General features: G+C 43.9%; 1 protein-coding gene across 2 annotated transcripts in view; it reads right to left on the minus strand.

The window, feature by feature from the left end:
• VSTM2B (V-set and transmembrane domain containing 2B) overlaps positions 1-27,940 on the minus strand; it is a 181,757-nt gene that overhangs the window by 133,589 nt on the left and 20,228 nt on the right. For both annotated transcript variants that reach the window (XM_086946449.1, XM_086946448.1), the window contains exon 4: positions 23,404-23,776. In XM_086946449.1, coding sequence (XP_086802575.1) covers positions 23,404-23,776 — 373 coding nt within the window. The remainder of the gene's footprint in view (positions 1-23,403; positions 23,777-27,940) is intronic.

Consider the following 27,940-nt stretch of genomic DNA (forward strand, 5'->3'; position numbering starts at 1 on the left):
TCTGGTGTGTGCAATAAATTAATGCAGTTAATTCTCAAACATATCTTAGAGGAACATAAAATTATAGTGCTCATTAAAAGAGTGGAATTAAACTATTTATTAAAAATGTATAAAACAGAGGATTGATTGCCTACTAATCCTTTGCTTTCTCTAATGTTTATACTTCATGTAGTCTTATGCACATCCATTTTGCCTAGGGGCTCATATTCTCAACAGAAAGTTTAAAGTTCTTAGAAAAACAAACAAGGCTCATCCTCCTACAAAAAAAACACACTAAGAACTAAACACACGTGTGTATGCTCCGTGTGTTTAATTTAATTCATGCCAGTAACCACTGCAGTAATTATAAACAGGTAACAAAGCAAGAAAGAAAATGTTAGTACATTGAACTCTCAGCATGCTCAGTAGAGACTCTTGTGCTGTGTATCATCAGGTTTGGGCGATTTCCAAATATTTGAGATGAGAATTCCAAAAACAGCTCTGACATGCTGTGAACAAAATTAAACTGATGCCAAAATCTTGCAAATTAAGGCACGAAAGGAAAACAACATCGACTACTGGCTATTAATTCAGACTGAATCACGAGGGCATAAAGAACTTGTCAGAATCAGGATTTAACCTGCCACAGCCACAGTTTCCAACAAAAATGACCCTGAAATTCGTCCCTGAGAGGGTGCTCTAACAGACATTTGCTCAGAACAGCACCTCTCGAAATAATGGTTTAATAGAAACTGATATATATTGTTTGTTTGACGCGTGCACACCTAGATTTCAATTAAGTTCAATGCTCCAATAGTTAATTCGAAGGGTGCTCCTCTGGTATCGCCCTCCACCCGTTAGGCGAATGAGAACAAATGTGATCTGTGTAATGAACAGAGGAGGATTATTTCCTAAACATTGGTGTGCCCTATGGGATGATATCAGTTCTTAACTGACCACGCTTATCTCACAATAATAGAAACTGAGCCACAGCAAACTATACAGTGGGCTTTCCAGCATGACTGGACTGAGCCGGACTGGGCAGACTGGGCATGGGCGTTTCTCCTGGAGGCTGTAAGGGAAGGGGCAGTTTTTTAGCGGTGGAGGACGGTTTCCTTACTGTAGGCCAGTTTTGCAGTGGTGCTACAATATCAGCCCCCAGTAACCAAAAGTATCAAGCAAGCGTTTCCATCCTCCCGGGGCCAGGCAGTGCTTCTCCAGGGGCTGGTCGTAGAAAATTGCAAGGGCTGCTTTGTGTTCCTAGTCCGACCCTGGACTGGAAACATTGGTCTTCAGTCTAAAAAGGCTGTAACTGATGATACAACATTTCAAATACATCTATTGTTAACAATAGAGAGAAAGGAAGACATATTTGAGTAAATCCTAGAGCGTTCCTGAAGTTCAATTACATTGATTACCTGTTTAGAAGAGATACTTCATTAGTTAAAAGATTAGTTAAACAAACATAACATATATCTAAATACCGTGTTATTTTCATGAACATAAGCATGTTATTTTCATGTAGAAAACCAGTTTCATGTTATTTTCAGGTAGAAACACCATTCTCAGAAACATGCAATACTTTATAATAACTACAGAAAGTCACTCACTTCACCCGACTGGGGGGGGGGGGGGGTTATACCCTCTTTAAACTGTAGACAGCAATCATAGAGGGTCTTAAAAGCAGCCCCTCTGTATTTCACTGAATGCCTGCCCTGGGGGCAACACATGTTTGTGACTGCCCTGGTGGCAGCGCATTCATTGTAATAGGGTGCAGCGCCCCCATTTGCAAAATGGCGCACCTTTGAACAGATGCACCTGACAGAAACAGATCAGTACAGGCTTTCCATAATAAATCCTTGTTGTGACATCACTAATTCACGGTCAGAATGATCTTCGTTTTGCCGCCCTTTGCCTCGTCTGAACCTGTCCTAGCTATGAAGCTCAGTTCCATTAATTCCCTTGACATACTGCCAACCAAGATATTTCCACAATACAAATCTCTCACGCTGATATGAATGCCCTTCTCGGTGCCCCTTGCATGAACCAGGGTTTAAGTCTTGCATCAGTTTTTCTAATATCCTCTTCTTCAATTTCTTTCCTTACCTCCCATTCCACTGCATCTCCAAGAACAGAACTGACATTGTTTCACACTGTCAGTCAGATACTGGGAGGGATAAAGTATTAATAGCCAGTGCACTGTATGCAATCTGTATTGTATTCGGGCACCAGTGAATGGAATTCAATTTAATTTATGTATTAACTGTTCAATTAATTAATATTATTACAGTAAAAAAAATCTATTAAAATAAAAAAAAAACATACAACAATTTCACCTCAGACCCCTGCCCATGCCCCAGTCCTTTAGTGCCATTGTCGTTGTGGGGGCTTACGTTCCTCAATTCATTAGTGCACTTTCTCAAATTTTTATTTTAGAAATAGTTTAAATCTAGGGCAGAAGAAAAATTATAAAAATAGACTTTGGGTAAGGGTATTAATCCTTCGGGCACCACTGCGGGCCCTAATGCACTCAGGTAATGGGTCCTGGGGAAGGACATCGTCCCACAAATCATGCACTGTCCTACATGGCCAGTGTTACAAGTCCACGAAAGGAACACACCTTGATCCCATCAAGCTGCACAGCCAAACATCATTTGAATCAAAAACATCAAGTTTATGAATATACTTTTTGTATTTTACTCCTTTTTCCTTTTTTGCCTTTTCATCCATTATTCTTGTCTGTTTTTTTTATTCATTTTACTACATCTCTGTTCAACATTCAAAGCAGGAGTGAACAATGGGTTCCACATGCCATGTTTTATTTTCAACGACCCAATGCATTTCGCGAAACCTTTTTCCCTTCATCAGGGGCATCTATAAGTACAAACATATGTATGTGTTTGGCCAGTGTGCCATGCATGCAGCAGGCAGGCTCTATCTCCAGCTGAAACCTCTCCTGATATCAATGAATAAATGTAGTTCTCTACACTCGTGGTAGATAAATAGATGGAATGTGAGAGGGTTGTGCAATTTGTGTGGTAACATCCCAATTTGAAATTTGATTTTAATTATCTTAGTTATAATTATCCAAGTTGCTTCAACCATTGCTACAGGTTAACCATGTTAAACCTTAGCTGCTCAGGAATGTGTAATCATACTATTGTGCTATGTTGAAAAACCTGATAATGATATAAAGAGAGACTGCATGTGAAACTAGTCAATCTATTTCCACACTATGTGAGAGGCTCCTACTTCTTGTTATTTCAATGGTGTAAGGTATGCATTTGAAGAGGATGTTGATGGAGAAATACCCCAAACTGGGCCCACTGTTTAATCAGAGCTTTGATCCACCGTACGATTATCTGAGTCATATGTAAGTCTCATAGATCTAAAATTACACCACACTGCCTAGTAAGGCAAATAGTAGACATGTGGGACACCTAGTGGTTGAGTTACCTGCTGCCTAGTTGGGAGGTACCTCTTACAGCTATCCTGAAGTGGGATGGTCTGAATCAAATTCCAAAACACAGACAGAATGAAAAACTACTTGAAAACGGATTTTACCAGCTGACATACACTCCTGTGAAATCCAAGGTGGAATGGAGTCAGCCTCTGCGCAAAGATTTGCCAACCCTGCAGAGTCTAAAGGCCACAATGTTGACTGAGTCAAGACGAATCATCTAGGCAGCCAGGTACACTTGCCAGTGTAGCTTTGGTTTTTAACACGGCCCAGCTGCACATTTCTGAGTTGAATTTTACATTTTGAAAGGTTAGTGAATATTTCTCCTAATTTCTGTCAAAACGTCATTTCCCCATGTTACCTAAGGTATAGTGACATTTTTTATGCTTCACTCAGTAAGCACTGAAACTGAATCGTGTTCTCCTTAGCCATTTTCAAGCAGGCTTTCGCACTAGGGTATCAATTATCAACCAGGCTTTTTGAATCGTGTCCTCTTTTCGCAAACAAAATTGAGACTATTCCTAGTGCAATAAACCTTAAAAATTAAAGTCCTTATCTTGAAATATGGTCTTTTACACACAGTGCCTAAGCTGTCTATCCCAGGGAAGAAGCCATATTTGTTTGTCTTGACCCTGTCTCGCTTGAACAATTTGATGAGTTCATATTCAATGTTCCAGCTCATCACAGGATATCTGACTTGTATTTTTAAGATCCAAGCACTAACTATGAAACTCTAGAATGGTATGAATCTCTCCTTGCAGTTGGAGTGGTTGCCAGTGAACTACAGATCTCAAGTGTTACCCGCTCTTTAAAAAACTATCCACAGACTCTGGAGATTTAGCACCTGAATTACCATCGGCCCTTCGCCAACAAGTTGTTGGAAAGGGGTGCAATAACTCAACTCCAACCATGCATCAAAGGAATTGATATCATGGGTCCTGTCCATGCCGAGTTGAAGCAGCTCAAGAATACAGTGCCTCTGGTCGCAACCATAGGGAAGATTACATTAGAAGATTGATTGTGATGTTGGTGGAGCATATTGTAATAGGTTTTTTGGCTGCTTGTGACGCCGTTCGCTGTGCAGCACTCCTTACATGACTTCACCTGGCTGTGATCTGTGAGCAGGCACTGGTCTCGATTTGCTCCTTTCTGTTGGAGAGAACTAGGACAGTAGCACTGCCCTTATTTAAATCACTAGAGCAGAGACTGATGTGCAAATTCCCACACAAGAGAGAATCTCTGTCAGCATTTATGTGGTGACACTACTAAATACATTTTTACTGGGATATCATTCAATATTTTTTAGATTGACGTCTAACGCAGTAGAGAGCTGCAATTTACAGCATGCCTATCAGACATTGATAAATGAAAGTGTAAGAACCCTTTAAAGATGTCTCCAACTAAAACCCAAGTCATAGGCACCTGAATACCCTCAGGGGTGATAAGCTGTGCCATACAAATCTACATAACATAACATAACATAACATAACATAACATAACATAACATAGGTGCCTTGACTATGCCAAAGTGAATAGTTTTCTGGAACTGAGGGTGTCTGTCCTACATCAATTTTATAGTTAGGAACATAAGAGTGAAAACTGCTGGTGAGCTGTCACTGGAGTCACACATCGACAGTGTGGTAAGAGCTATGTGGGCCAGATGTACAATCATTCAGAATGCCGATTATCTCTGAATCGCAATTAGGAAATTGATATTCTTACTGTATGAAGTACTTTTATTCCCAAATTGCAATTTCTAGAGGGTTGCAAATCAACATACCTCATGAATAATAATTGGTTGTATGTCGGAACAACGAGTTCCCCAACCTTGACTTCCCTAACAACGAGGTCGCAACCACAACCTTGTCTAAACCACAATATCTTTTTACCACACATTCCTTTACCACGATCTTTCATGGTAAAGGAATGTGTGTTAAAAAAAGGCTTTCCAACTAGTACCCCGATCCTCCACTTCTTAAAAACAAATCTCCCCACTCTAAAAGTGAACACGATCAACCACACACCCTGCAAACGAATCTCAAAGCCTCCCAACCCCTGTATATTAACCCCAAACACACCACCTTCTAAAAACTAATTCCCCCACTCTAAAAATAAACATGATTACCCTCAAACCCTAATAACTAAAACCCAAACCCTAAAATCTAACCCAAAACCTCCCACCGCCTAAAAATAAACCTCTCTTACCTTTTCCGCTGTGATGCTCCTCCAGACTCGAGATGGGAGGAAAGGTCAGTAGACAAAATTGCGCAGCGGCTGTCGGTTTCTGCTTTGTACAGTATTAGGACCAGCCATGGAGGTCGGATGTAGCAGGGTGATCTGTTTCCTACATGCCAGAGTGAGTAGCTTGGGACCGGCCCAAAGGACACTATGTGGGGTGAGGTTCTTTTGTACTGACTGCTTTGAGAAGGTGACCGCAGCTTGGGACTAAGATGAGACGATGGTCCTCGGTCGAGGGTGACACAGTGACGGAAACAATAGGTGGGGCTCACATGGTGACAGTGTAGTGGGAGTCAAACAGGGTCAGTGCAGTGAAGTTGAGATTTGGTTAGTGCAGGAGGGTCACAAGGAGACTGTGATGTGGTACTCACGTGGGTCAGTATAAATGGGGGTCGGTGCAAGGGAGCTCTCAATTGACGGCACAGTGGGGCTCAACGGTGGGCAAAGCCGGACGCTTCACATGAGGCAGAGTAGTCGGGGCAGTGCGGAGGTTTACACAAAACAGGAAAGTTCACCAGAGACAGCAGGGAGGGCTCAAACGAGATCATTGCTGATAAGTTCACATGACGGAGCATCCTGAACAACGACGCAAGCCGAACTCCGCGCTGCCCGAACACTAGACCGAACCAGCCTTAACAACGCTCATGCATGGTTAAGGCTGAGTTGTTGTTCAGGAAAGTCGTTGTTCGGCTTGCGTGACTCCGGAACTCGTTGTTCCAGAGTCGTTGTTCAGGATGTCTCCCATATTAATGAGGTTGTTTGCAATTTGAGACCCATTAGGAATCGCAGCCATAAAGGGATGTGGCCTACTTCGGTCTTCATACCACCATGCTTTTTAGTAAACCAATTTTTTTTTTAAGCAACCTGCTTTCCTTAAAGAAAAATGGGATGAGTTTAAAAAGAAAAAAAAATACTTTGAAGTGGGACCACTGCTTGCTCTTAAAAAACATTTTTACTAACATTCTCAACTGAAGGGGATCCACAGGGGACCCCTTTTCCACAATGGGTTACCACCACTTTTAAACTGGTGGTAAAGTATTGCTGTTTTGCAACCGGAATTCACTCGCAAAATAGTAATACATACCAACCAATTCGGTATCTGGAAGGGACGCCGAAAACACGCTCATTCCAAATTCCAAATCATAAATACAAATTACTGAATCGCATTTTGTACACTTGAGAAAGCATTTTTACGGTTGCAAATGGTCCGAATCGGACAGTTTGCGACATTAACAAGCAACGGGAAAATGGGAAATAGGTAATGAAGCAGGGGAGACAAAAGTATAATGCTGCTTTAAAAAAAAAAATAACAAAATCCTGGAAAAAGCAAACACTCATAGGGAATGCAAGTTTAAGTAAAGCATGTGAAATTAATCCAGGAACCAAAACGCGTAATTTCTTATTATTCGGAAATCAATGATTGTTTTTGCTCAAAAGGTTAAGGACATGACTACAGAGCCCAGAAGGGACCTGTTTCAATGTCCATTGCTTATATCCTTCCAAAAACATAAGCAGTATGGTTTAAAAAGACAACATCCTTGAACACACAGCAGCGGTACACATTTTATAAATTAAATAAGGAAAACAGCTGACAAGGATCACATGAAACATTTTCCACTCTATGTATCAACCAGGTATTGCAGTACCTCCAGGAATGGTGCACTTCCTCACCCAGGGAAAACAATGTTGCTCAAAGAAAGATGAGAAATGAAAGTAGCGCTTCATTGGCAAATTCTGTAAAGTGGTGCTAATGTGTTTGGGTGTGAATAAAACCAATCTGACCATTTTGCGACCACCCTGTCTTGATTTATTTATATTTGTATTTATTTTTCGTATTTTGAACCTTTTTTCCCTCTCTCTGTCCCGAGGCTGTACTTTGAAATAGAAAACTGTCAGAAAAAGACTACATTTACAGCTAAAGTGTTTCTTTCTTTTTTGGATCCATTTCACAGGGGAACAAATAAAGGAAAGGAGAGGAAAGAGAGAGGAAAAGCTGTTTGTTAAAGTCACGGTTTTCAGCAAGTGTGGCGGAGCAGGACAGACACAAAAAGAGAGGGAATAAGAGGAAGAAAGAGAGACGGGGGCAGCTGTCAGTGGTAGAGCAGGAGGAGTGAACACTGTAGGGAGATGTGTGGTGTGAGATGAGTGTGGTGAATGGGAGGGAGGCGGGTTCATTATATTTAGAAGGGGGCCCTACATCGTGGTGAGGCAGATAAATACATGCAACTGGTTGGATTTATTGTGAGTGGACCAAAGATGTGCATTGTGACCAAGCATATACAAATAAATAAAACATTCTTGCTCGTCCAAAACTTGAAGCGTGACATCCATAAAGTGGGTGCCATGCTGATACACAAGCTGGGGCAAAGCAAAAAAAAAGAGTGTGAAAAAAGGAACATACATAAAAGAAGATTAAGACCACACATAACAGGGACAGTCAGTTGGAAGGATCTGAAACACCAAAAGACGGGACTAGTTAAGCATATCCACCAAATAAAACCAGCCATTTAGGAAGGGCACTAACAGGAGCCAATAGAAAACATGGGAGGTGGATGAAGCACATATTCTGGATACAGCATGCCTTGCAGTACAGTACGTTCGCAACCTAGGCTAGATCAAAAATGCTTTGTACATCTGTTTCCATATACTCCTACTTGATAACAATGGAGAAAGCACTTCACCTCTTGAGCTGTGTGCAGAGAGCACAGACCATTTCACCTTTTATTCTAAGAACGCTAAACTGTTTCACCTACTGAGGCTTGTATAAATGCCATCCTTTTCAACTGCAGCATTTGCAGAATGCCTTAGCATGGTTGCTGAAATGGCACAAGTGATTGACTCTCTTGTCTTTGCCAAGCCACACTTGCCCTGCTACACATTCAAGGAAAAGTTGATATTAAAAACTTCAACCAAGTGCCCTGGACCATTAATGTAAAGGTTCCGCTGTCCCTTTAAACAAACATCTCTAGTGTACCTTCCAGCGCCCTGTGTTCCACACATGCCTATAAAAGTTAATATGAATACGCGATGATGGTCTGATGATGTATTGACAAAGTTCCCTTTCACTTGATCTCTGGAGAACAGAGGCCTATTAGAAATCCAGATTACTCAAAGTTCCTATATTCCCAATCCCTGCTTGATTCTAGCTTTTACTGTCAACCTGAAGCATGCATTGCATTGAAGTCTCTTCGGACCAATTATTTGTACTGAATGCACTGTATAAAACCCTAATAATACAACATTACACAACTAACACAACATAACATAAAATAGAATGACATCACATAATATATATATATATTCCGCAGTGCCGTTTTGCTTTTTTGAGGAGGTTGGGAGGGATGTAATCTTTATGTGAGCTAAAGTAAAATTATCTTCTTATCCCCTCTCTCTTCCTCCAAGTGTCCTGCTTTGTATGCAGCACTCTTACTCAATGCCCTCCCACCCATCCATTACCCACTTTACATTTCACTTCACTTACTCCTCGCTATCCTCCCACCTACACCAGGCAAAATAGCCCAAATCTTTGATTTCCCTGCAGAGCAACAACCTCTGAACTTGACAGAAATACTTTTGCAGTTGGTCCCCTGTGTCATTTTCCTGTTGCCATGGAGCAGAAATGTTGTCCTTCAAAAATAACAGATGGATTTAATAACTATCAGACTCCTTATGTTTTATTAGTAACATTGTGAACAATTCCGAGGCTGGGAGACGCAACCCAACAGCAGTATCGAACCACAAAAGTGAACGATGGGTGAACTGGGATCTGGATGCCACCAGACCTCCACGCAAGACTTGTAGCCAAAGCTGCCTCTTACACTTTACGACAAATAAATATCCTTTTTGTACCACTTCTCACCCCACCATCTTAGTTTGCTTTCACGTCCTTCCTGTTTCTTTGCTTGTAATTCCACGCCATGCATTGTCATCATCTTTTTTACAGGTAACTCTAACTACTACCTACTAATTCTAAATAACCAAAGTCAATGCCCTGCAATGAATGTTAATGTAAAACTGCATAGACAGCTCAAACACGCCCTATACTTTATGTTAGGTGATGATTGAATGACTAGCACTGTGCACCACTCAGGTTTTTCAAAGCATTATCTCTGTAGGCTATGAGGACATGTCCAGCTCTTATCACATAACTCACCAAGTGCCACAGAACAGGCAAATCTCACAAATATGAACAATCCAGCGCCATTGTCACACATGCACCAATGACTGAATCTGAATCTGAACTCCATAGGCGCCACACACAAAGGTCAGGGGTGCTGTGGGGGTCCTTACCCAGACAAACAAACAGACGTGCCTGCAACAGAGTAGAGGCTGCGTACTTTAGTACGCGTTTTTCTATGCTCCCTTCTGTTTGGTGGCTTGTTTTACTGGTGTGTTGTATTTGTTTATGTCAATCGTTTAGATTTGTATTACATCAAGTTCCCCCTTATACGTGTATAAAGAGAGGTTGGGTTTCCTTGTGGTACTGAGTCCATGTCCTATAATCTCTCCATCTGTGTCTATGACATCATCATAATGTCTATTATTGCATAAATGTATATCATATTTAAACAGTTTAAAAACAAATCAGAAAAACAAAAAAATCCAATGCTCGATAAACACAGTTTGTTTAAAATTATTTTTAAAAAACTGAAAAAGAGAAATAGATCAGTGCTTGTCCTTCCAGGCTTCTTTTTGACACTGTATGCCCATTGTTTCCATGCCCTGGTAAAGAAGTGTGGCAAAGCACAAACTACAGCAGGGAACCTTATGACCACAATATCAGCACTATAACTGGCACCCTGGACACCCTCTGCCCATCAAGATAGGTAGAGTCAAGCCTGTTGTAAGCTCTCAAAGGTCACAATAGAATAAAATGGGTCACTGTCTCCATGGGCGTATGTGGGGGGAAAAAGAGGGGGGGGCTCTTGCCCCCTCCCCCCCTGGATTTTTCACTTGCCCATTAAAAAGAATTCAAGAATATGCTGCCGGTATAATACCAGCAGTGCAATCTTGAAATGTTTTTAATTATGCCCCCTCCTGCAAAAATGTCTGCTGATGCCCATGACTGACTCCTCACTGGTTCAATCGAAGAAGCATCTATGAGATATGTGATCAACACACTCACCTTCTAAAATCCCACTAAAGACCTCAGGGGATATTAAGCAAGTTACAATCTCACCGAGAGACTGTAGATTTCAGACAAAGGAATTCATACCTCCTAAGTGTTTATTTCCGTCAGTCAACTGCTTATTTACTCAATCCAGCGGTGTCAATCTTTCATATTTCTATTCTTTATAGGCTCCTTTCACCCTTGTAACATCAGACATCCTTCTTACGTCAATAATTTACAAAGGGTGTGACCTTTCAACATGTACTGAGAGTGGCTCCCGAAGATACTTCAGCAAGAGCAGCCTGGCACCATTTTCCATTTGACTTACCTCACTCACTGCTACCAGAATGAGGAGTGCTCAAACTTAGCCCTCAACATTATTTTAAAAGGAGTTGTTTAATGTCCCCTTTTCTTACTGGTAATCTTCATTACCCGGATTAAGGCCCTCCTTGTCCCAGTCATGTCTCCTCTTTTCTTCCCTCTTTTGTTGTGTCTGGTCTTGTTACTGGCAGGCATTGAGGCGGTGAGAGGGGCCTTTATTATATGACTTTTTTTTAAATGCCAGCATCTTAGAGTGCATGTTGGAAGGGGGTCCCAACTTAAATTGTAATGACTGGGATGAGGAGGACCTATGAGGGGGTAAGGGATGCATGGTCCATCAAAGGAGTGATCCCGAGCTTGGCACTCTAAGCAGCCAGTAAAGTGTCTGTAGATAATCCTATGTGTCTGTCTAAAAACGTATTCTCTGTGGAGAGATGGATACCTGTAGCCCAACAGCTCCACTGCCTGTATACAAGTAGCAACAAACAAGGGTTGATCAGCTTCCCATGCCCCTTTTACAACCACCCCTACAAATGTGCTGCTTCCAAAGAAGAACCCTCCCATTTCTTGTAGTAATTGACTACCACCCTTTACAAACGCCCAGGCTCTGCAAACATGACCCTTTCTTAACCATAAATAGCAACAGACTTCTGATGAGCGACCACCAGAAAATTTTCACCAAACATCTTCTTTTCCCCAGACTGCCATTGTTGTCTTAGTAACACTGATCTGAATATGTTTCACAGGGCAGTAGCTCTTTGCAGTGCCTGAAGGCTACTTAAAGGCCGTAGGTCCCCTTAATTTGCAAACTTTGTCATCCACAAAAAGGAGCATGGGACCGCCACTACCACTATATTTCGAGTGTCCTTTGCAGATACTTGCAGTATTCTTAAATTATCAATCAAACATACGATGAAGATCAAGAGAGAGAAAATGACCCCTTGCTAGGGCTGCTTGTGCAATTGGACATCCAGCATTGCCTGACCCTTTAAACCAAATATTATCTTTGCTAGTCTTTACAATTATAGGGTTCTTGCTACCTCAAACCATCTGTGCACCAAGCAGTACCACAACAACCCATCATCAATTGAGTCAAATGACTGGCAGACTGCCATAAAAGCCAAATATTGTGAGACTTTTTCAAGATTACATTTTTGCAATCAAGTACAACATGAAAGAATGCTCTATTATCCTAATAACTTCTCTAAAATATGCTTAACGGTGTGTTGAGCTTTCCCTCTCATCAACCCACTCCTCCATTTTGGCTATGACCTTAGCACGTAACTTGGAATGAGAATTCAACATCGATATAACCCTAGAGTATGCTGGATCTTACCTTTTTCACTTCTTGAAAATGTGGATAATTAAGGTCTCACTTCAATAGGGGGGATTGTACATTTGTCAGGGAATATCTTGTTCCAGTTTCAGGAGAATCCATGAATATTCTGACACTGACCATTAACACAGGCCCATTAATAACATAATATTATTTAACTGCTCTCATCCCATGTCAAAGATAACATGTAAACTTCACATACTCAGCTTCATCCCAACCCTCTTGGTTTTAGGGTTAAAATGATCTTTCATTAAAGTCTCCGATTTTAATGGTGTCAAATACACACTTCTTGGGTCCTATGCTAATCTCTCCCAGAAGAGCCTCCTGCTTGCTGATGGGCTGTAAAGTACCTTTTAGATTAAGTCCAAATTTTACAGACTTTAACAACATTGATGTACCTTCTTAGTATTTATTAGTCTAACACACAGATTAAAGTCCCTCAGGAGCTGTTCCTTTTTGGAAGGCAATAAAATTGATACTGGGTTTTGCAACCCAGCCCCAGCATGGCCTCTACCTTCTCTTGACAACATGTATACAAAAAGTCTGGAAACCATCCACCCTTAAAGGCACCGAAGTTATATCTCATTCAACTAGAGTACATCATAGATGGTGATGAATTGGAATTTGTTGAGCATGTGGCTACACAAAAGAATGTCCTGGCACTTTGCAGTGTGTAAGGGAGAGAAGAGAAAGCAGTGTAGGCTATTAAGGAAAAAGTCAGGTTTTAAGTTTTTTTCCTAAAACATCTCTCAGCTTCCATTTGGTGAAGTTCCAAGGAGAGTTTATTTCAGCCTACCGGCACCAGTAGGAAAAAAAGGACCACTCTCAGGATTTAATGAGATGGACCCTTTGGAACCGTGCCCATGTAATTATTTGTGAAACACAGGTTTCTCTAAGGATTATAGAACCACTGTAATCCTAACTGGAACTTCGAGGAAGTGCAAACATTTATGTGCCATATGCAGAATCCCAAAACACATGCCTATTACTGTATTGAGTAGGTTATGAAGACATGTTTGTCAAATTGGAACCACAAGTTTCTTGTCTATTTGAGCTCGCATATTGGGTGGGGAAACTCCTTTCAGTCAGTGAACTCCCAGGTTAAGATTAAAATTGTGTTCGAACCTGAGAATCTCAGTCTTTTCAGAATTGCGCTTAAATTGCTTCAGATTCATCCAACAACAGACGGCAGATATTCAGGGTTCGATAGCATCCAACTTCATTGGCTCACATTTCCTAAAGGAAAAGACACTCTGAGTGTCATCAGCGTATAAGATTATCTTAGCCCCAAAAGACTCACCCAAGTCAGCAAAGCGAGTCATATAAATATTGAACTTTGTGAGGCTAAGGACCGAGCCATGAGGTACCCCTTCTTAGACACTTCTGCTGCCCGAAGAATAAGGAGGTAGCTAAACGTCTTGAACCGTGTCTTCAAGGAAGGATTCCAGCCACTTCAGGACTGTGCCAAATGCTGCTGACAAGTCCAACAATACCAGCACAGCTTTTCTGCCTGCGTTTATGTGCAACACGCAAATTGGGCAACATCCAAAAGGGCAGTCTCCGTACTGTACTTTGGCCAACAACCGGACCGACTGCAGTGCAATAGCTTATTTGTCTCAATATAATTAGAAAGCGGTCAATTTACAAACTTTTCCAACAATTTAAATGGCACAGGCAATAAGGAGATAGGCATATAATTGGGCCTCAATCGGAAGAGGTAGAATTTTAGCCTGCTTCCAGCAGGATGGAACTGTAGGCGTAGACAAGGACTTCTTTATCAGGGAGTTCATGATAGGGTTAATGGCGTCTACTCCCAGAGCTAGAAGAGAGGGAGGGCAGGGATCAGAAAGGGGATCCTGAGTTAAGATTTAAAATAGCCACACTAGAATCTTCCAGCGGGATAGAATTAAACTCCGAAAACCAGCAGGACGCGGTGTTAGAGTGCAGAGTTGGAGCATCCACTTCCAGTGTCTGAGTTGTAGTTCAACTATTCTGGATTTTCTGTATTTTGTTGCAAATGAAAGAGGTCAGTTGTTCACACCACTTAGCCGAAGTGTCCTTGTTTCTATTGCATTCTTTATAATGATATAGTCCTGATAAGTTCTATGAAGAAAGAATTTTATGAAGGAAGAGTCTAGCTGCCTGTCTATGTTGCAATTTGTTCATATATTTTATGCGAAATATCACTGCATAGCAATACATGAAATATAAATGGGCTATACCTCAATAGCAGTAGTTAATGCTATGAACAGGCTTAAATTCACAAGCCAGATATGCTTGATGTGGAAATAAAAAAAGAATGGGTGCTCTGAAAACTACAATTTGAACTAACGTGGCTTTGTTACCTGATCAGAAAACTGTGTGAACCTACTGCTTTGTTCAAAATGCTTTAGTTGGCCGTTTAGTTGGTCCTTTTACAACCAGTGAAGTCAAAAGTACATCAAGAAAATGGCAGATCAGAGATGAAACCCAGGAAGAACAAAGTGTGGAGGGAGCTCAGTATGGAGTTTTCTCTGGAACCTTCGGGATCTGCTATGTGGGTTTGTGTAATGGCACCACTCGTGTTTGACCCAATTGTATGACATATGTCTGGTGTTCATCATCAACCCATGGGGGGAAGGAGCCATTGGAAGGGATGTAAGAAGAGTGTGGTCCTTTGGAGTGTGAGTACCTTTCAGGTGCGGACGGCATTCATCGCTGGCAGGGTTTAATTTAATAATAAATAAAAAACGTACCTGTCCGCCGGCCGAGTCCCGCGTTTTTCTGCTGCCTGCTCTTGCTCTCCTGCCTCCTGCAGAAACAGGAAACAGGCAGCCTCCCTCCCCTCCCCTAAGCCAATCACAACGCTGCCATGACAGTGTGATGATTGGTGGCGACACCCAGCCAGGGGCATACGGGGAGGCAATGTTGTCCATGTAGGCTGCAGAGCAGCCTAAATGGAGAAAGGGCAGAGTGTGCATGACTGGTTTGGGCGGTCCCAGAGGGCCAACCAAACAATCATCGCGCCCTGAGGAGTGGGCACCCCACTCATCCCTTGCTCGCAGAGCAACCCCGCCCACCAGCAAATAAACATAAAATGCTAATAATGGGATGTTATTACCATTTTATGTTTCTGCTTCTCACACTGCGAGAAAGCAGTGGGGCGACGCTCCTCCACCCTGGTGGAGTAGCCGCCCCTGGACTACCTTTGTCTGTGAATGTGCCCCCAGTACTTCATAGCGCTGTTGTAATCATTAATACCTATAACGGATTCGTTCTGGGGAGTGAACCTTCTGTTGCATGCTTCATCACTTTTCACCCTACTCCCTAACTAACATAGACAACTAATTTGATTTCTTTTTTGTGTGGTTTTTCGACCCAAACCCCGTTGACGAGTGGGAAGATGAGATGTTATGAATAGGGCTCCCGGTTTTCCATTTTTACGGATTTTTACATATAAATACAGACTGAAATGCATATTTCCTTTGTCTGTATTTATATTTAGAACGTCAAAATACTAGAAAATGTTGCCACGCTGCCGTCGGGTATTTTGCTACCATTTTTCCAAATAAACAATTCTGCTGTCCGTGTAAAATTCAGCTCTTTAAGTTTTGTTTTGGTGTTTAAGCCACTGAGCACAGGGGGGTCCTGAAGACACTGCCCTCAGTCTGGTAAGAAGGGGTGAAAAAAACAACAAAGCCTCAATCCCTAGTGAATTGTCCTTTTAAAGACCTGTTAAGTACTCGTGTGCGGCTGGCGGTCAGTCACACTTTGAGATCTGTTTATCGGCATGTGGCTAAATGTGTGTCTTTTTGGCTGAAAGTGCTCCTGAAGCTATATTGTACACGACCCCGCACGCGTAGATCCCCACAGGCACAATATACATCTAGTGAAGGGCTAAAAGAGAGATATGTGCTTGTCCAGTGACTGTGAAATGGTTAAGAGGGACATGGAACCAAAATGAAAGACGACGGTCGTACCACAGCACCTTTGGGCTGGCAACGGGACAGGAGCCACTTTTGAAAATCAAGCCCTCAAAATGCGGACTGTTTTTCACTACTCACCTCCCTGGTATGCTATACCTCCACTGGCGATGTTTTGTTGTTATGGTTACCACCCATTAGCAGCATTCATCTACTTGTAACTCCGAGGCCCTTCGCTCCTGTAAGGAGCGCGAGAGATAGCTAACAGATGCATCAGCTTCGCCCGCCTGTCTCTTCTGTACTTCATATGCTGAAAGGATGGACTGATGATTCCAGTAAGTTACATGTATGCTTTTCAAATACACATTCCTTGATTGCCCACCTCGCTGGAATGTTACCTCATGTTGGTCATGTATTTAGTCGGATAATGGTATTTATTCAATCGGCAGTATGGGATGTGAAACTACGTACTATGTACGCTCTGCTCAATAAAAAGATGGAGATCATTTCTGAGGTCATTGAGTTCGCAAACTTGTTTTGCGATACGGGTTGTGACCCAGCAACGGCGCCACATCTTTTATAGTGGCTGGAATAAGTGAAGCAAACCTTTTCTAAAAACGGTGGTTAAAATTTAGTGTCTGCACAGGCTTTTCAGTTTTCTTTTTTTCATGCGATGATGGTCACTGCAGAAGTCAACATGTTGTACTTAAGAAATTGAAAATGTAAGTAAAATCCAAGAAAGGTGGTGGTAACTATGTGACTTCAGTAAGCAAAGTTTTAGGACTTGCAAATTTGTAGTGGTTAGAACTTCCAGTGTCGCACTGTTCCCAACTTGAGCACTGTGCCACCTAGTGACGACACTGCTTCAAATGGCTATTTAACCAAAGTGTACCTGTAACGATAAATGCATGCACATTACTGATGTGTTCCTTTCCGTGTCAGCAGCTTCTCTTAGATAGTCTGTGTGCTTACATTGGCGCTAGACCTTTCTGAAACGGTGACGGAGTAAGTATGATCCTAATTCACAGATGCGTTGGAATGCAATGTGTGATCAAGCAAGTCTTCTTTTTAGGTGCTCAAGCTTCAGCTGCCATGTACGTACTAGCTTACTTCTGTTGGGTTGGTGGCAACAAGGACTAGAACCTAAATACTTATGTTGGCTGTCTTGGTTATAGCTAGCCAAGACAAATCAATGTTCTACTTCCTTATAGGCAAGACTGGCTCTTCCTTGGTTGAGAAGAAGGCTGCCAAGGGTCTAAGTGAAGTGTCCCATTGTCTCACTGTAGTGCATAGGCAGATTGAGGCAATGCTCTTATGCAGATCTTCTCCTTAACAACACTCAAACACTTGAAGCATTAGATGGCACCGGCCTAGCCAATTTGTTTCCTTGTCAGGCAGTGGCGTCACTGGGGTTGGTGTCACCCGGTGCGGGTAACTCATGGTGTCACCCCCTCACGACTTACCGCATGGACTACCTCTGTCGGAAATGTACGGTGCTAGGTACTGTCTTACTCCCTCTAGCTCCCTCTTTCTGTCTAGCTCCCTCTCTCTGTCTTACTCCCTCTAGCTCCCTCTCTCTCTGTCTTACTCCCTCTAGCTCCCTCCCTCTCTGCCTTACGCCCTCTAGCTCCCTCTCTCTCTGTCTTACTCCCTCTAGCTCCCTCTCTCTGTCTTGCTCCCTCTAGCTCCCTCTCTCCCTCTCTTACTCCTTCTAGCTCCCTCTCTCTGTCTTACTCCCTCTTGCTCCCTCTCTCTCTGTCTTACTCCCTCTAGCTCCCTCTCTCTGTCTTACTCTCTCTAGCTCCCACTCTCTCTCTTACTCCCTCTAGCTCCCGCTCTCTCTCTTACTCCCTCTAGCTCCCTCTCTCTCTCTTACTCCCTCTAGCTCCCTCTCTCTCTGTCTTGCTCCCTCTAGCTCCCTCTCTCTGCCTTACTCCCTCTAGCTTCCTCTCTCTCTGTCTTACTCCCTCTAGCCCCCTCTTTCTTACTCCCTCTAGCTCCCTCTCTCTCTCTCTTACTCCCTCTAGCCCCTCCTCTCTCTGTCTTGCTCCCTATAGCTCCCTCTCTCTCTGTCTTATTCCCTCTAGCTCCCTCTCTCTTACTCCCTGTAGCTCCCTCTCTGTCTTGCTCCCTCTAGCTCCCTCTCTATCTGTCTTGCTCCGCCTAGCTCCCTCTCTCTCTGTCTTACTCCCTCTAGCTCCCTCTCTCTCCGGTTTGGTCCCTCTAGCTCCCTCTCGCTGTCTTGCTCCCTCTAGCTCCCTCTCTCTCTCTTACTCCCTCTAGCTCCCTCTCTCTCTGTCTTGCTCGCTCTAGCTCCCTGTAGCTCCCTCTCTCTCTATCTTACTCCCTCTAGCTCCCTCTCTCTGTCTAGCTCCCTCTCTCGCTGTCTTATTCTCTCTAGCTCCCTCTCTCTCTCTGTCTTACTCCCTCTAGCTCCCTCTCTCTGTCTAGCTCCCTCTAGCTCCCTCTCTCTTGCTCCCTCTAGCTCCCTCTGTCTCCCTCTCTCTCGGCCTTACTCCCTCTAGCTCCCTCTCTCTCTGTCTTACTCCCTCTAGCTCCCTCTCTCTCTGTCGTACTCCCTCTAGCTCCCTCTCTCTCTGTCGTACTCCCTCTAGCTCCTCGCTCTGTCTTCCACCCTCTAGCTCCCTCTCTCTCTCTTACTCTCTCTAGCTCCCTCTCTCTCTGTCTTACTCCCTTTCGCTCCCTCTCTCTCTCTCTCTCTTACTCCCTCTAGCTCCCTCTCTCTGTCTAGCTCCCTCTCTCTGTCTTGCTCCCTCTAGCCCCCTCTGACTCCCTCTCTCTCTGTCTTACTCCCTCTAGCTCCCTCTCTCTGTCTAGCTCCCTCTAGCTCCCTCTCTCTCTGTCTTACTCCCTCTAGCTCCCTCTCTCTCTCTTACTCCCTCTAGCTCCCTCTCTCTCTGTCTTGCTCGCTCTAGCTCCCTGTAGCTCCCTCTCTCTCTATCTTACTCCCTCTAGCTCCCTCTCTCTGTCTAGCTCCCTCTCTCGCTGTCTTATTCTCTCTAGCTCCCTCTCTCTCTCTGTCTTACTCCCTCTAGCTCACTCTCTCTGTCTAGCTCCCTCTAGCTCCCTCTCTCTTGCTCCCTCTAGCTCCCTCTGTCTCCCTCTCTCTCGGTCTTACTCCCTCTAGCTCCCCCTCTCTCTCTCTTACTCCCTCTAGCTCCCTCTCTCTCTGTCTTACTCCCTTTTGCTCCCTCTCTCTCTCTCTCTTACTCCCTCTAGCTCCCTCTCTCTGTCTAGCTCCCTCTCTCTGTCTTGCTCGTTCTAGCCCTCTCTGACTCCCTCTCTCTCTGTCTTAATCCCTCTAGCTCCCTCTCTCTGTCTAGCTCCCTCTAGCTCCCTCTCTCTCTGTCTTACTCCCTCTAGCTCCCTCTCTCTGTCTAGCTCCCTCGAGCTCCCTCTCTCTCTGTCTTACTCCCTCTAGCTCCCTCTGTCTCTGTCTAGCTCCCTCTCTCTCTCTTTCTTACTCCCTCTAGCTCCCTCTGTCTCCCTCTCTCTCTGTCTTACTCCCTCTAGCTCCCTCTCTCTCTGTCTTACTCCCTCTAGCGCCCTCTCTCTCTGTCTTGCTCCCTCTACCTCCATCTCTCTTATTCCCTCTAGCTCCCTCTCTCTCTGTCTTGCTCCCTCTCTCTCTGTCTTGCTCCCTCTAGCTCCCTCTCTCTCTATCATACTCCCTTTAGCTCCCTCTCTCTGTCTAGCTCCCTCTCTCTCTCTGTCTTTCCCACTCTAGCTCCCTCTCTCTCTGTCTTTCTCACTCTAACTCTCTCTCTCGCTGTCTTCTTACCCCCTCTAGCTCCCTCTCTCTCGCACATTAAATCCCAGGGGGGGGGGGGGGGGAGGAAGGGGGCTGGACCCCCCGCCCCCCTCCTTTTACACTCTCTGCCGCTTTCATGTGGTTTCTCTTTTAAAGCTTTTCAAGATGCAAAAAGAAATCTGTGTACAAGGCACCAGCGAGTTTGTAGACGTGAGAATGTTACGATATGTAACAGCTAAAGTAAAAGCTAATTTCCAAGCGGTTAATACCCCGCCCCCCCCCCCTCTTTAGCGCTGTGTCTTTTTCCATATAAATGGCGGGGGCCCCTCATTACTACAATTTTCAAACTTTATCTAATGAGAACATTTTAATTCGAATAGGTGAGAAAATATCTCGGTTCGCTTTTGTTTTTAAAGTGGATCGAGTCTCTCCGAGGCCTTCGGGTGCGGTGCAGGGGGTGCCATGTACAGAGGCCTGCTGGGGGGGGCGGGGGGCGCAACCAGATGGTGTCACCCCCATGTGAGGGTGTCACCCGGTGCGGTCCGCACCCCCCGCACCCCCCTAGTGACGCCACTGTTGTCAGGTTCTACAGGGCAGGCAGTGGTACTGGAGACTCTGGTTCCAGACTTCTTTGACTGCCAACTATTTCTAACAGTCCACTCTAGTGCTGCGCACTCTCTGTTGGTAGACCATGATCACAGAGACCTATGTGGTGCATGAAATGTAATAGCAAGGGCTGTTGCAGCGCGGGTAGGGGTTGGTGCAGCCCGGGGTAAGGGTCGCATTATATAGGCCCAGCATTTTTTGTTAGAAGCCCCCGGGTTACCAAACAACAAAGGCTCTACTGTTATGCTTCCACCTCACGCGTCTCTCTCCACCATACACTTCCTGACCTTTTTTTTAAAACCAATTTTTTATTCGTGTTCTGGTACAATATAGCCTATATTGTACTAGAAAAAAAATAAAATTGTCAATTTAAATAAATGTGGAAAAATACTAGCTGTAGCGTCGTCTTTTGCTTGTTGGAAAAAAAATGTGCATAAATACAGAAAAAATGCCCAAAAAATAAATATGGATAAATACAGACAGAAACGACAAAAAAGTGTATACCTTAAAACCGGGAACCTTAATTATGAATAAATAACTCTCCACATATATGTTTCGAATATTTAATTTGTTCTGCGCTTCTGCTCCCGATGTGACCATATGGTACACCGGCTCAGTTATTTTTTCTTCTTTTCCGAAACACAATGATGGCACTACGATCAAATAATATTTTCATATTTTCTAAAGGTATATTTTCCGGTTTGTGGAAAAACTTAAAAAGTTTGGAACACACATTTTTCCAAATGCTAGTTCAAAGGGAGATTAGATGTCACATAATATATTTGCTGACCAACATTACACAATTTCTCTCTCTCACACTTTAGAAAAAGATTTTAAGGTTCAAGGGGCAGATTCTTCACTGGTGGGTGGTACTACAAACATTGTCTCAGGCTTGTTCTGGCCACCAAGTACTGCACAGTAGTTCCTAAAATTAAACTAGCATGACATGCTAATGAGTTAGGGTTCATGTCTGAAGTTACACTTTCTTGTCTTTACTTCAGTTTAAAAAAATATATAACCTACATAAGGTTCTTCAATGCTGTTAAATTAGGGCTCGTTGTAAGCGACCCCACGAGCACCCCTTTACGTATAACATACATGCCTCATTGGAACACTTGAATTGGTTGCTGCCTTTTGGAAGAAGGACTACAGCATCCTGTTAACTTCCAGCAGAATACCGTCTGCTTCCGGGTTACTTAGACCTCTTACAAGCATTTCCAAATTAGCAGAATGGCTCGAGTGAGGGACAAGGAGGACATTTTAAATAGGGTTTCTCCTAAGGTCTTCAGTATGTCTGAAGATAAAAAGTGGATAATTACAGGTTTCAGGTTCAAGAGTACACAGCTTGTATAATAATACAGGACTGAAAATTCCCTGCCATACACCTATAAAACAGAACAAGGAATTTGTGTCCAATCAATGTGATTTATATTTTCTGTGCTCTTGTACGCTGGTGGCAGGTCTGGATTCAAGGGGCCGACAAGACCTCAACCACCATATTGCAGTGCGGGTGCAAGGACACCTCTCTGCAACTGAGCATGATGTCTCCTTGACTGCAATTTTGATGGCTCTCTTCTTGAGGCATGTTGAAGCCTGTCTCTAAATGTGACAAGCTGTGCGAAGCTGGAGATCTCATGTGGCTCTGGTTCACCAGAGACGTGGACACCTATTTCTCTCGGTGTGTACTTTTTCTGATGCGCAAAATGTAGCACTATATCCCAAAGTGCATTCATGTCCAAATCGAGAAGAATCGCTACCACGCAAGTAACTGACCCAGATTTAGAATTGTATCTTCACATATTTGATTGAAACGAGTAAAAATTGCCTTTCACACAAAGCAACAATGGGCTGTGTCATGATTTGATGCGTAGAAACAAAGCCGGGCGCCTGTTTTTAATCCACAGGACTGTGTACAGCTCAGCGCTTAATTTGTGCTGGTGTTTCTGGCGCTCAGCACCAGACCTTAATTGTCAACACTGGCTCTAGTGGCAGTCCACCACACGGTGGCACTGTCTTTTTAAAATTTTGAGATGAGTACAACAGCCCTGTTTAGTAACTCATCACATTGGAAATTAATAATACTAGCCTCTTATGCCATTACTATAGCTGGGTGTGGCCTTAAATAGTCTGATTTGTCACACTTGTGGGAGTGTGACGGGTAGGTGCTTTGATGGTACAGTCATTGGCAGCGCTGGCGGGGTGTGGGGTGGTACATTCTACAATGACCTTCCAAAAATAACCCTTGCACTGTATTTTTTACAAATTAGACACTCGTACAGCTAATTCTGAGCGTTTCCGACCAATGCTGTCTGCAGTTCAAACACTAAACTAGGAGCATACGTCATAATTTACAGCGACAGCACCCAGTGGAAGTAAGGCGTCAATTAATCAGTTGCAATGTTTAGAAATTGGCTACATGTTACGAAATAAAGAAACAACACAGTGTTAAACTAAGAAGAGTGCTTGTCAATTTGTTGCAAATTTCGATATTCGTGGACTCAAATATTTGGTCTTTTCACCACGCCTTGATTAGAGGAGAGGAGATACATTTCTGAAATAGGCAAGGCAAAGATGCTATGCGGAAAAAACGACACATTGGTGCTCCCAGAATCTGTGCTGCCTCTGCATTACCCAAATGTTGCCAGCAGATGGCGATGCAACACTGCGTTCTGAACTCACCTGATCCTTGCTGATGCCGCAGGATGGCTGACTTTCCTGGTGCAGGGGAAGCGGAGGAGGCGGCGGCAGCCGTGCCAGAGGCGTCTCTCGGAGGAGCGGGTCGCTTCCCGTCCCTCCCAGGCTCCGGGGTGGCTCTAGCGCCTCCGCTGGCTCGGCGTGGCCCGCTGCTCTGGATGTGCGAGACGGCCTCGGCGGCCTGCATGTCCGGCGGGGAGAAGCGGCCGAGCACCCGCAGCATGGCCTGCGCCTTGTGCTCCTGCGTCTCGTCGTCGCTGTAGTCCGCCACCCGGCACTCGTACACTCCCTCATCCTGCCGCCGCACCCCCGAGAGCCGCAGCCGGTGGGAGATGTCATTGCCCTGGACGCGCACCGTCTGCAGAGACATGGGTTGTGTTATTTCTTCGTTCATGTTGTTACAGCCAAGCGCGAAAACTTATCACAGACCTTCATGCCACAGGCCTTGTTACCATGTGCTTCAGTCACACTCACTGCTCTATTTAGGGCCACTGGAATTATGCGGCAGGTGAGGCCCAGAATATGCGGCAGGGTTGAGTAAATTATGCGGCGTAAGGCGGAATATTTTGTGATTGTATCACCACTTTACTTACTCATTTTTGTACGTTAACACTTTATGGACATGGGTTGCAACTCATTAATATCAGGTGAATATCCGCATATAGCCATAAGCTACAGAAAGGTGACCAGTCAACCTTCGCAAAGGGCATTCAACTGCGCTGCAACACGCATTGCTGCATTTTTAGTAACTTTTGAGCGGTTTGAGCAAGAAGCATTTTTTTTTAAATCTGCGGATTGTGCAGCAGGTGAGGGATTATGTGGCAAATCCATAATTAAGGAGAAAATGTTTCAGCCGCACCATCGCATAATTCCAGGCCCTGGCTTTACTGCTAGTACTGGATTCATCAAAATGTCAACCTCTATCACCCCATTCAAGATGCAAAAAACTAAGATATTTCCGCACTGGGACACTCACAACATTTAATACCACACTCACACAGCGTTGTTCCTAGGCACACTCCTCCAACTGCCGCCTTCCAACTTCTCAGAAGACTTGTTTATTTTTTTTAGAACACTCCAATCTCACAAGGAAGCCCTAGAGGCCTCATGTCTCACTCCTCACGCGTGAGAGTCACTGTCAAATGGTGGGCTAACCTCTCACAGCAGCCTAAATGTATCTATCACCTGGTGTGAACGGCTTGAACCTGCCCTCGAAGTGCGGCTCTGTTCAGAGCCTGGAAGCTGGGGAGGATCAGGAACAGATCCCACCACAGGGATGAGCTGCTTTGGCTATATCAGGCGCTTCTACTACTTTTGAGTCACTAATACTTTTAAGCCCTCTGAAAGGACTGATCCTATAGTGTTATGATCCTCGAATAAAGCATGATCCAGCTATATTATAGAAAGTTCAAGCAAACCTTAAGGTAATAACCATAACTGCCGACCAGTGCTTCTCCCAAGACTAGATTTCAACCAAAACATTGTTCCATATCACATACAGTGCACCACTGCGGCCGATCCGGTTTAAAGCGGTCTCAAATCAACATTCATGCACACAGACAGGCACAAACTGAGAATTTTGCACTACCATTGAAATTGCATTTATATCTCGATTACTGCTTCTGATGAAGTGTTGAGTCTTTGTAAATGGCGCTTTGCAACGGCCGTCTGTGCAAATGTCCAATTGCCGTGCAGTATTGAGAAATTGCATGTAACAAGGGCAAATCAGACCCCTTCAACGAGTGCAGCTTATGTGACATAAGCTCTTAAAAGCAAACACGGTCCCTGCACTTCATGGATGTGAAAGCTACCCTTAACATGAGAAGCAAGGTCTGGGAAACTCGGTGGACCATTCAAAACAATGAAGGGTGCCTAACCACCTAACCATTTACATGAAAATCTCAGCAGATAGTGCTTCGAGAGTCTGCTATAACCAGGTGGGAGAGGTAGCCAAGTAGTGGCCTTAGGCAAGCAAGGGAAATGGGTCCACTTGCCCCTTGTTCAGCAGTAAAATACAGCCAGAATTGGGTTACAGTGCACATTTACACTCCTGGGCATCAGTGCCACTACACCTGCTGCACTGTTGACAGCTAAGGCCCCGCATCCATGAACTCCAACCTGAAGGTCTATAGCGGTTTGAGACAAATGTGTGGTCCCTGTTCACTGAAGTTTCTCTGTGCGGATGTGTGACTTTGGCCTGACTTTCCAGGATTAAGACAAGCCTAGTCATTGAAAAAAGCTTTGTGAATTGTGCCAGGTGTGGCTGGGATCTCCCAATGCAGCCTGCCCATCACCACCGTGAATGATGCATCCCTTAAGCAACACACAGGAGCCATAAAGGTTTTTCCATTGAGCGTTTGCCTAATTTTTTTCAATACGGTACAGTTAATCGCCACCATAGGAAACGCCTGTTCCAGATTGATCTTAGTATGTTATCAGTGTAGTGAGCAGAAGGGCCTCACAGTTGACGTGGAGAAATTTAGCATCCTAGTAATCAGGAAAAAAATCCCTGATACAACCAGCATATGGAAAAGTCACCTTGTGGAGCAGGCTAGCACGTAAGACTACTTGGGATTCAGGAGAGCAAATCAGTAGAGTCGATGAATCACAATGCAAATGTGGTGACGAATTGACACAGCTAGCCAGAGGCAAAGTGAGATTCACCGTATGTAAAGGCCATGTGGGCACTGAAAGTAATTACTTTTATAGCCGCCTTAGCGGGCTATACTGGCTATCAAAAGCCAGTCCCATCGTTAAAGGTCCGAGCGAAGGCCTTTAATGGCCAGTATAGCCCAGCTACTGTGGACTATAAGGCTATTAAAACATTCCAAAACCAAAGGCGAATATGGACGGAGTGTTGAATATTGCAAGCACTCACCTCCAGTCAACTGATCTGGGTTTAATCCATCATCTTTCTTTAGCTCACTCTGCCACCCCAGTCCAGACCTGGCCATACGCAAATCAGTCTGACCCTGTGCCTCATGGGAACAGTCCAGCCCGAACTGCCAAGCCAAGTCTTCCCTGGACCGGAAACAAGCATCCTGGGACCTGTTTCTGGCTAACTGCTAGCCATAATGCTATCATGAACTATAAAGGCCAGGAAATGCACCCCCCATATTCGTGTTACTCCGCCATCTTTGTGCAAGGCGCCAGGAAGTGGCTCCGCTAAACACTTAACCCAAGTATGAAGACAACAAGCTAAATCCCTTGACTTAGGAATCCATCACCCAACCTGCCAGTACGCAGTTGCAGATTCCAGTGAAAGGACTGCTGACCATGATCTGTAAACCCATGTGACCTTAAACCAAAGAGAGGTCAACATGTAGACATGCAATGAAGGTGGATTATGGTTCTTCCACTACAACAAACACAAAATGGCATCTCATAGACTTTTCCATTTCCCCATATTAATGCAGCATTCGAGTATGTAGAAAAGGAGAATTGTTTTCTCACCATATATGACCCATCAGAAAAGACATTCTCCGTAACACTAACCGTGCCGGAGGCTGCAGAAAAGGTGCAAACAATATTAACACCATCGAGAAGGCCCCAGAAAAGACCAGCACTCTATTTGTACCAATCTCACCTGAACACCACGAAAGGACTAATATTATTAACATATATAAGTAATGGGGTCCTGCAATGCTTGTTTATAAAAGTCTCTAATTTCCTTATTCCAGGTGACTTGTGACGTCTCTAGTAACCTCTAATAAAGAAATGACTTAGCCTCTCAACTGTAATAACTTATTATAGCTGCGTTCTGAGTGACAATGCTTGCTACCGAAGCCAGCAGCCAACTAGAAAGGCAGGCCAAGTAGCAGAATTAAAACTGCTGTTTAAATTGCAAAAGCGAAAACTGTCGTTTCCTTCTGCTCTGTTTTTCTGGTGAGCAGTGATCAGCAGAATAAAGACATTTATGGCAACACATTTATTTTGTGCATGCCATAGGCAATTCTAGAAAAGATAGCATCGCTCTGCCTGTTTCTACACATTCTGCACTACAGCATTTTTAATCTGACTTGTATTAAATTGATCCTAATATCTATCTGCTTTTTGTTGTGTTTAATTTTGCACTACATGTTCTACTTGTATTCTTTACTTTTACAAACATCTTGCCTCTTTCATATGAAAGAACTGCACATCTAGGATGTATGCGTCTTGTGGGAAGTGTAATGGAGTGACCATACATTATAATGAATAAAGTCTCCACTGCCATACATTATAAGAATTTTGCAAATCATCTCAGGGTGCTAGGACCTTATTCAGGAACATGGGTATCAATTTTCACCATGTCTTTTCACAGCATAACCATTCAATTGCTGGACCCACCTGGTAATACCTGACCTATCCTCCCAAGTCGTTCACGCCCTTGCAGCCCACTCTGTCCCGTCTTCGACTTTATCCATCTTACTTCTGTGCATAACACATCCATGAACTGCAATCCCCACCACATGCCGTTAAATTGTAATTACAGCTCCTGATCAATTTCTAACATAGGAATCCCCCGCTAATTTCTCCAAAT

Source organism: Lissotriton vulgaris, chromosome 12, assembly GCF_964263255.1.
Source record: "Lissotriton vulgaris chromosome 12, aLisVul1.2, whole genome shotgun sequence".
NCBI lineage: Eukaryota > Metazoa > Chordata > Amphibia > Caudata > Salamandridae > Lissotriton > Lissotriton vulgaris.